This window comes from Notolabrus celidotus, chromosome 20 (genome assembly GCF_009762535.1).
Source record: "Notolabrus celidotus isolate fNotCel1 chromosome 20, fNotCel1.pri, whole genome shotgun sequence".
Taxonomy (NCBI): domain Eukaryota; kingdom Metazoa; phylum Chordata; class Actinopteri; order Labriformes; family Labridae; genus Notolabrus; species Notolabrus celidotus.
This window is the reverse complement of record NC_048291.1, coordinates 13,012,883-13,023,232: the sequence shown is the minus strand read 5'-3', so window position 1 is coordinate 13,023,232 and position 10,350 is coordinate 13,012,883. Positions and strand designations below refer to the sequence as shown.

The following is a 10,350-nucleotide window of genomic DNA, read 5'->3' as shown; positions in this document are numbered from 1 at the left end:
TCTCTCTCATGCAATGGTATATAATGACTTCCAACAAACTGGTTGATTAGCTTGTGAAAATCTCCCTCATCGGTTTAAATTCCATTCTTTATATGTGCCCTGACAAGAACTGACTGAACTCCTGTTGAGGGAAACAATGCACAGACAGGGATGATTGACACTTGAGGTCAAAGTAGGTCACCTGTAGAAAAAGGTAAAATATTAATTCTGCCTTTTTCCAGCTCAAGATGAAGAGGGATGAAGTTAACAGTCTATTGATAGTTAAAACAATCACTCACAAACTATTGTTTTAAAACAATTTTGAAGGAAAGAGTATGAACAGTAAGTTGTATTTATTATTTCATTTAAAAAACACAGGAACCACACAACAAAACCAGTAGATAAATGTAGTTTGTTATCATTTTTGATGTAAAGAAAGTAGAAGATATGGGGTGGAGCTATAATTTTATTATCAGCAATTGCTACTTTTAACAAATTAGATTTCAATTTGACATTTAGATTTAACATCTTGAGTTAACATTTAACATTTAGATTTAACATTTTGTATTCACAGAGACATTAGCTTTAATATATTCAAATCCAGAAGTAATGCTCTAACTGTGATATGAAAAAGTTAATTTCAAACCATGTTTTTAAACATTTAAGAGCTAGATTTGAAAAAATGTTGCTGTTATTTTCAGTAAGTTCAACTCTACAATGTGCGTCTCAGAAGGAGGAAGTGCAAAAATGAATTTCAAACATTACAATTGTTGTATTTTGCTGTAATATGAGAAATTAAACAATTTTTTAATTATAAACAACACAACCAAGTTCACCTTATAATGAATATGATCTATAGTTGATCAATAGGCAAATTTATTTATTTTAATGTAGAAGGCTTAATAGTAAAAAACACTTATTTTGATTGTTTTTACATCCAGACTGATCTCCTGAACTTATATGAACAGTTTACAAAAATCATTAATCCTAAACCGTGTCCTCACCAATGTACAAAATCATCCACCTCACACAAGACCATTACAGGTAACTATTTAGACGGACTAAGAGGAACCGTCTGCTGATGGTATCCAGCAGTTGTTTACTAACCCTGGCAGTTATCATCATCTACAGATCTCAGCATCATTGGTGACTGACAGCACAAAGCTCATGAAGTGAAGGTCTAAGTACCAGGCCCACAGCTGGTATCAGATCTAGGTCATCTTCTGTAACTCCAGGTGGAGGAGTGAACCGGAATCGCTGGAGGACAGAGGTGAAGAAGAGGAAGAGCTCCATCTTAGCCAGACCCTCTCCGAGACACATCCTGCGACCTGAAAAGAGAAGAAATGAAGATATTTGGAGGGATTTCAGCTGGGTCATGATGGGTACAAGATCTCACAACTCAACAGCAAAGGTGTACCTGCGGAAAATGGCATGAAGGCGTCTCGCTTCATAAATTTACCCTCCTCATCAAGAAAGTGGGAAGGGTTAAAAGTGTAGGGGGTTTTCCATTCACTCTCATCTTGGAGAACAGAAGTAAGCAGAGGAAACACAATAGTCCCCTGTAGAAATAAGCAGAAAGTAAGACTTCTGTATGAGATAAAGGTAGATGAACATTACAAAAATAATGTGGATAAGTACTGAAACATATGTGATCACCTGACCTTTTTGATAAAGTATCCCTGGAAGGTGATGTCTTGGCTGGTTTGGTGAGGTAAACTAGTGGGGACAATGTTGGCCAGTCTCTGTGTCTCATGTATGACAGCATCAATGTATGGCAGATTTTTCCGATCATCTACCCGGACCTCACGGCTTCCCATCTCCTTGCTCAGCTCCTCGTGGACCTTTTCTGGGAACACACAAAATGAACATTCATTTTCGGCATTTATTCAAATAGGATTTAAGAATCGACAGCAATGTTAGTGGCACAAATTTGGCATATTGTGGTTGGAGTTAAATAGAATTCAGTTGTTAAAAATGACAATTTAAGCTTACAGATACTAAAAATATTTTCTGGGGGCTTAAAATCATTCCATACCAAAAAGGATGCTGGCTTTTGAACTATGTGCTGAAAGGAAGCCGAGTGGTCCTTCTTCACTTTGGGGCATAGGGCTATGGGCCCACGATTTCCAAAAGGAATGTAAAATTTTGTTTGGTCAGACCACAGGACAGTTTCTATATACAGAGCCTGTCATGGCTGAGCTTCTTGGGGCTTGCAAAAAATCAACTGAAAGTCAGGTGGAGTTTTTAATGCATCTACATGGGTCTCATATAAGGGGTTGACAGATTTAGAGGACATATCTTATCTTGATATAAAAATATTGCTTTTATAGAAAAAGCAATGAGCGGAAATAACAGTCAAGGGGCTCTATAAAGGGTTAAGAGAAATAAAATGAAGAGACCGAGAGCAGAACCCTGAGTGATCCCAATTGTGAGAAAAACAAGGCTGGTGCACAAATTCTATCCATGTAGTTTGTCCTGGAACATGGAGATTTAACTTAAACTTAAACCTACATCCACATAAATATGGCTAATTTTGAAAAAGTGTTTTAAGATGAAAATTGCTGTCTATGTTAAGACCTCCTTAAAGACACAATGCTATTTGAACCCAACTTCAACTTTTAAACAATTGCCATTCAAGTATGACCTAACATCTGGGTCTATACAAGGCCAGCATCAATATCTAATAATACATATTCAATATCTAATAGCACATATAATCTGCTTTTTTGCTACCCTTTTTCCAATGTATCTTCCCGCACGTATGGTAAAAACATGAATTCACCAATCTTCTGGCTGTCCTTACGTTGTATGTGGGGATATTTGGCCATATACAGAAATGCCCATGACAGTGTGGTGGCTGTGGTATCAGTACCAGCAGCAAACAAGTTGGTGATTGTAAATATCAAGTTATTCTCATTGTAGAAGGAGTCCATATTGCAGGAGTCCTGAGAGAGAGAAATACAAATTACATCTATGGAATGTTCTTTTTTGATTAAACAAAAAAAAGCAGCTTTGATGTTGTCGCACCTCGTCTTTCTGCTTGCGAATCAGAAAACAGTCCACAAGCCCTCTGCATATTTGGAGGTTCAGTGTTTCTTTCAGAGTTTTGGTTATCTCTTTGACACTTTTAACAAGTGTCTCAGTATTTCTTAATATGTGCTGCCGGTTTTTGATCCAACAAAACAGCCTGGGAAACATGTTGAAAATCTGTAAAACAACAGTAAAAACTAGGGATGACAGAGATTCAAACAACAACCCAAATCAACTACACCATCTGGGACTTTTTTATTTTTCACTGGTATATGGGAAGGACCCAGCCACTTATTAACATTCTGCACTGCTGTACGAATTGATTTTAACACTTCACATTTTTCCCTGGAGCTCTGCATTTAGGCACCTTTGCTCTAATAAAGTTAGCACTAAAACAGCAACGATTTCCACAGAAAACAAGCGAAAAAAGGAGTACCTGGATTTGTGCGGTACCAACAACGCTTATGGTATCACAGGCGGTTTTTACCATGCATTGGAATCTGGGGTCGTCATATTCAAACCTGCTACCATACACTATGGAGGAAATGACATTCGATGTAGCATGATTCACCGGACGTGATGAATCAAAGGGTTTTCCTGTTAAACAGTAAGGAAGAGGAGATAAATGATTAAGACTTAAGTACAACACAATCAATTTAATGCAATGTTTTATGTATTTGTATACTTGAAATAAGCTAAAGCAAGTCTTTTAAATGACTGGGGTTTGGCCCACTCCGCTATATAAACGCCCTTTGGTATACAGTTGAATACCAAAGTTCAGGTTGAATAAAATCACAATAAAACATTATGGCTGACCTTAAGGTCAAGAAAGCTTTTTTTTGTACAGGAGAATGGGTGGATTGACCTTAAATATTAAGTCCATACCTTCATGATGTTCAAATACTTGGATCAGATGTTGGCATTCCTCTAAGATTCTTTCCTCAGCTATTCTTTTGCCCATCCCAAAATCTTTCAGGGTTGTCAGGGCAAAACGTCTCAACTCCTTCCATGATTCTCCGTTAGCAAACAAGATCCCTTTTAGACGTGACACAACATTTATTCACAAAGCTGCTTGTCATGTTATTTGCTAAAATAGTAAACTCATCAGGGAACTGACTTTGTGAAACAAAGTAGAAATTATAAGTTTGAACATGAAACAGAGATAGACATCTGTATTATGTCAAACTGATAGCAAAGACAATGTTAATTGTTGTTTAACTTTTGTTATAACAGCCAATGTGTAAAATTTGGTTTAATGCTGGTACTCAAGCTTTGAAAAAGAGGGACATACCATGGCCTTGATTCACATCATAGAATATGGGGAAGATGTGTCGCTCTCCAAACTCTTCTGCATATCCAACCAGAGCCTCTTTGACTGCCTTGTACCCGGCCAGGACCACCACTTTATTCGGTCCAATGTGCACCGTAAACACAGACCCATATTTCTTTGATAGCTAAATAAAGCCAATAAAGCACATTTCAACAAGCTACAACCATATGGGGTGCCGTTCGTAAAGTTTTGCACACTGAAAATAACAGCTACAGTTTTCCACATTTAGCTCCAAATCGTCATAAAAATGTAGAGTGAAAAAAGTCACTTTGTTATCACATTAAGAGGAATATTTTTGATCTTCCATCCATCCATTATCCTGACCGCTTATCCCATTGGGGGTCACGGGGGGCTGGAGCCTATCCCAGCTGGCTTCGGGCGGAAGGCAGGGTACACCCTGGACTGGTCGCCAACCTATCACAAGGCATATTTTTGATCTTCTTCACATTTAATTTTGTTGTGAAAAATATGTTAATTTAAAATCACTGTTAAATCCAAATGCTAAATCTAAATGTTAAATCTAAATGTTAAATATAAATATAAATGTTAAATATAAATGTTATATATAAATATAAATGTTAAATGTTAAAACTAAATGTTGATTGTTAAATGTACATGATTTTTTTTGTTGATTGTTAAATGTAAATGTAAAATTTTAAATGTTAAATATAATTGTTCAATTTTGCTCTGCGATCCTAAATATTTAGCTAACATGCAAATTCACACTGCTGCCTAGCGGAAATACCAAAATAAAAGCATAAAGAGATACAGACTTAGCACTAGCAACTTTGACTCCTACGGGTTATTAGACTGCCCGCTTTAAATGTTTTAAAGGCAGCTTTAGAGGATACAAAGAGATTTTAAAACGCTCAGAGACAGTACTGACCCAGTCTATGGTACGAACCATAGGTACGGACAAGCTAGTTGCTATTGCTAAGTCTATATCGCTTTATGAAGCTTTTATTTTGGTATTCCCATTAGTGTGAATTTGCATATTGGCTAAATATTTACATCAACAATCAACATTTAGTTTTAACATTGAACATTTATATTTATATTTAACATTTATATTTAACATTTAAAATTTAGATTTATATATATATAACATTTATATTTAACATTTATATTAAACATTTAACATTTATATTTATAGTTAACACATGGATTTAACATTGATTTTAACTTAAAATATTTTTCACAACAAAATTAAATGTGAAGAAGATCACAAATATTCCTCTTAATGATAAAAAAAAAGGAATTTAAAAATTCACTACATTTTTATGACGATTTGGAGCTAAATGTAGAGCTAAACTGTTATTTTCAGTGTGCACAACTTTACAAAGTGCGCCCCATACATTAGATTTGTTTTAGTTAATCCCTAAACTCACCTCACAGAGGGTTCTGTAGGGTCTCTTGAGGTCTAGCTGCAGCAGGTTGCCAAGCAGGGGAAGTGGTTTTGGTCCTGGAGGCTCTTTCCGCCCTTCATCTGAGTTTAAACTACCAGATAAAAGAACCCAGAGAAACAGCAGGAGAGCAGCAGCCCCCAGAACAGTGGTGGGACTGTAGAAGAGGAAGGAAACAAAATCCTCCAGAAGAGACATCGTTTCTGCTCTTGTGGATTTCCTCTATATGAATGAGCCTTGCTGCTTGAACACAGACGTGTTTACGCTTAAGCAAGCATTACCCCAAGTGGCCGTACAGCAGTAAGTATGGTGTTACCTGGGTGTTACTAACTGCCTCTCCTCCTAGCTCTGCATTGTTGTGACATGTAAGGTAAAAGAAGTAGGCCAAAAATGTGAGGCATAAGAACTGGTTGGGCCAGGGTTTGGTTCCTCACATTACAACAGGCAGCATTTTCTGGGATCAGGTACATTTGACTGTAGATTAAGATATAGGGCAAAAATGTGACTAAAACAAATTATTTATAAATGTCAATTGTACTGCAATTAAAAAGACCCTACTGTTTACTATTTTTATAGTAAATGTTTCCTTTAAAGCTCCTGTCAGGAACTTTTGGTTTGTGGCAATGTTGGCGCCCCCGTGGACAAAGTTGTATCCCTTCTCACTTTGCTTATTTAGCCCTGTACTGTAGATTTATACATAAAAAGTACTGTTTTATTTATTTCAAATGCCTTTTCTTTTTAAAGTCATTTGTATGACTCATTGGAAATCTGTAATGTGTAAAACATAAAAGGCCTGTTTCCGCAGTGTGCAGTTCCTCTCTACGACTGGCACCTACCCCCTGTCAGTAGTCTGAGACAATAAAATGTGGTTATAGAAATGATCATTCTCCTGTCTTGTTTGCTTTAATAGTTTATATGGAGACATCACCATCTATTTCAGTGTTTCACAACCAGCTAACAGGAGCTTTAAAGAACTGCAAAGGTGCGTCAGCCATCCTCCATGCACTGCAAATATAAAAAAGGTTCAAAAGGGAATTGTTGTTTCAGTTTTCTATTTCCATTTGGTTCATATTTTTTCCTGGTTGGTTTTAAGATTTTACCTTCTGTTTCTGCTTCTTTGTGCATAAATCTTCAATCGGTTTAGTACGGTGGCCCTGAGAGCTCACAGCACTGCGACTTAAGAAAACACATGCAAAAAGACAAAACACAAGCAAATTAAGAAAACATCTTCATCAATTTGACAACACATACGCAGCATTTAGAAAATGCGCTGCAAAGACCACAACACACACATTAGAAAAACGAGCTGCAAAGACTACAACACAACACATTAGAAAATCGCTGTGCAAAGACCACAACACAACACATTAGAAAAACGCAATGCAAAGACCACAACACAACACATTAGAAAAACGCAATGCAAAGACCACAACACAACACATTAGAAAAACGCAATGCAAAGACCACAACACAACACATTGGAAAAACGCGATGCAAAGACCACAACACAACACATTAGAAAAACGCAATGCAAAGACCACAACACAACACATTAGAAAACGCAATGCAAAGACCACAACACAACACATTAGAAAAACGCGATGCAAAGACCACAACACAACACATTAGAAAAATACAATGCAAAGACCGCAACACAACACATTAGAAAAATGCACTGCAAATAGACCACAACACAATGGAAATGTTTCCAGAGGACACTAAAAAGTGATGCACACGTCCGGACACACTTGTTGTTGACACAGATTTTGAGTCACAGCGCTATTAAGGTTCTCTTACCGTCAATGGTGTTGAGAAATTTGATAAAAAAGTAAGTGTTTTTTATTTATTTTATCATTTTCGGGACGTGTGCATCACTTTTAAGTGTCCTCTGGAAACACTTCCGTTGTGTTGCGGTCTCTTTGCATCGTGTTTTTCTAATGTGTTGTGTTGTGGTCTTTGCAGCGTGTTTTCTAAATGCTGCGCATGTGTTGTAAAATTGATGAACATGTTTTCTTAATTTGCTTGTGTTTTGTCTTTTTGCATGTGTTTTCTTAAGTTGCAGTGCTGTGAGCTCTCAGGGCCACCGTAGGTTAGCCTGTCAAACATATCTATCTCCCATTCTCTTTTCTTTTCACATTTATACATTGTTTAGTCTAGCTTTGCAATTAGATTTCACAATGTGTGAATATCTGCTCGCAGAAAAAAAACACACCATGCCCAGAGTTTTTGCTACCACTTGCATAGAGCATTATTTAATTTAAAAAGAAGAGCGATACATATACATTTGACAAGGTCAGTTCCATGGTATAGTACACATTTAGCCTGGTGTCGCCAGACCAATTCACCTGCAAGCAAAAGTTAATTAGCTGGCTGATGGATCTGGGGACGCCAGACTAGTATACATTCACAATGATGTAAATTTCCCTTTTTTTATATATGATACACTGTATTTCAGCATTAAATCAATCCTTCGATATCAGCAGCATGACCCTTTTCCATATTCCCGCAAACTATGTACCTGACAATGCAGTTGATTCAAGTCAAACATGTAATGCAACAAAAATTGTGCAAATAAACAGAACAAATGTAACAAAAGTCAAAATGAATGGTTTAGTCCTTTAAAGTTCAAAATGCAAGGCATCTGTGCCTTTCTGGAATGTCAGTCTCTTTTTTTCACACACATCTGGTGACATTGAGAAACTATATATCATAAGAAGCTGTAAAAAAAACAAACTGAGTGCTTTTTGCTTCATTTAAAACAGTAAATACATTCATGTCACTGCTGTGAAGTCCAGGGTGATTTTAAGAGAAGAAATGTGATATCACACTCAAATCAATGCTTAATCATCCAAGGTTATAACACTGATCTTTCACATGGATGACAAGAAGACAACTGAAGATATATTTCTTAATCAGTTTGGGTCAGTTAGATATTCAAAATATTCCTAAGGAGCACAAAGGTTTTTAGTCATTTAAACAGCAAGGAACAAACATTGCACTGATTAGTCTTCCTCTGAACAAGATAAACTGTTTCTGGGCTTTCTTATTACATTTCCCGGTGTTCCCTAAAGGAGCTGCTTTAGACTCTTAAGATGACACAGCAGTTACATTTCTCCACTGCACAAAACAATCTTTTAGTTTTATATTCATGGACTATCAGTCCTGTTTTAGTCTCGATTAAGTCAGGAATCATGTGCTGCCATACTTTCTGCATTTCTCACAAACATTCACAAGTGAAATGTGTGAAATGCATAGCTGCTAGAATACAAATGTACAAAAACACCTCATAAGTCATTGCAGTCTTTCTTTTCCAGGTCCAGATCAATCCCATGCAGTTTAAAACAACTTCAAAGTAAAGTTGTCTTGTTTTCCTGCACCAGCAGCAACATTGTAAAAGCATCCCTTCACTCACTTCCATGTAAACTGTAATGGCTGGATAATCCACATGGAAACACACTGCCGTAACTTATTTAGCAGAAAAATTGAACAATTGGCTCACATCATCTGAAATATGGAGGCTTAATTATTTTACCAAGACTGGACTGTACTTGAGGATTATTCCTCAGCGAGGACGGCTGTTTTGTTTTTGCTAGCGGCTTTCTGATCTCTCAGCATCATGCACTCAGCAAATCGTATTTTACACATGCATTCATTAATGTGCCCAAAACAGTCTTTGAATGAGTAAATGTTCTGCTCTGGCCTGAATGAGTAAGTGGTTTTTAGTACCATGAAAACATCACATTATTTACATCTGGCAACAACATTAAGAGGCTCCTAACCAGGCATTTTCGTTCAGGGCAATAAAAAGAAACAAGAACCCTCATTAAGTTAGATAAGGCGCAAAGGTGTGCAACGATTTCATAAACGTATCAAATGGAGTGGTTCATTCTCTAGTGATGAGATTTAGAATCACAAAAAAGCACAAATTCTTGGAAACAAAATCAAGTTATGAAATAAAATCATAAATAACAAAAAAAGACAAGCAGTTCACACAAAAGTGCACACGCAAATAAACCCTGTCACACAGCTCAGAGTAGTGAGAGTATCTAATGAGTGCTGTCATTGTCTTAGCGCTCACTATAAAGGTGCTAAGTTCAGCATTCATTACTTGGTATAATCAACATCCCCATGTCATAATCATGTTTCTCTGACTTTCTCAACACACAACACTAACAACGGCATGAACGTCCTGACAAAGACACAGCGACGTGATACAGTAGTAGAAATGCTGAAGTTTGTTTTTTGGCGACTGGCCCAGTCTGAGTGTGTGTATATAAGTGTGTTTGTGTGTGTAAGTGTGTGTTTGTGGTCAAGGTAAAAATGGAGCTGGAGCTGGAGAGAATGGTCCTCCAGTCTGTGTGCACGGCTGCTGTGACTGAGGCGAGTCACAGAGGTCCTACGTGCACACTCCGTAGAAAATGGACGATGGATGTACTGATTCCTCGCTCCACTTACTTCCTCCCACTCTCTGTGCAGTGCTGGAACTGAGCGAAGCTGAGGAACACCTGCTCCAGTGAATCTGGCTTACACAGTAGTCTTCAATGCGGTATTTCTCTTTGGCTGCCTCTAAAGTGCCAAACACCTGGGAAGGAGCAGAGAACAGAGAGG

The 10,350-nt window shown here is 37.3% G+C and overlaps 2 protein-coding genes across 2 annotated transcripts in view; both read right to left on the bottom strand.

Annotated features, from left to right (window-relative positions):
* Nucleotides 1-367: 367 nt before the first annotated feature.
* Nucleotides 368-6,118, bottom strand: LOC117831755 (cytochrome P450 2K1-like). Its single transcript, XM_034710570.1, has 9 exons — nt 5,728-6,118; nt 4,301-4,463; nt 3,895-4,044; nt 3,446-3,606; nt 3,007-3,186; nt 2,783-2,924; nt 1,641-1,825; nt 1,397-1,538; nt 368-1,307 (listed from the first exon to the last, which is right to left on the bottom strand). Exons 1-9 carry the CDS (start codon nt 5,938-5,940, stop codon nt 1,120-1,122), a joined length of 1,524 nt encoding a protein of 507 aa, XP_034566461.1. The 5' UTR covers nt 5,941-6,118; the 3' UTR covers nt 368-1,119.
* A 511-nt stretch (nt 6,119-6,629) lies between these two features.
* The window catches only part of abca3b (ATP-binding cassette, sub-family A (ABC1), member 3b), a 31,080-nt gene continuing 27,359 nt past the window's right edge, over nt 6,630-10,350 (bottom strand). The window contains 4 exon segments of the mRNA XM_034710568.1: nt 6,630-6,747; nt 6,843-6,918; nt 10,198-10,261; nt 10,264-10,324. Of these exon segments, the coding sequence (XP_034566459.1) occupies nt 6,730-6,747; nt 6,843-6,918; nt 10,198-10,261; nt 10,264-10,324 (219 nt within the window). The 3' untranslated portion in view covers nt 6,630-6,729.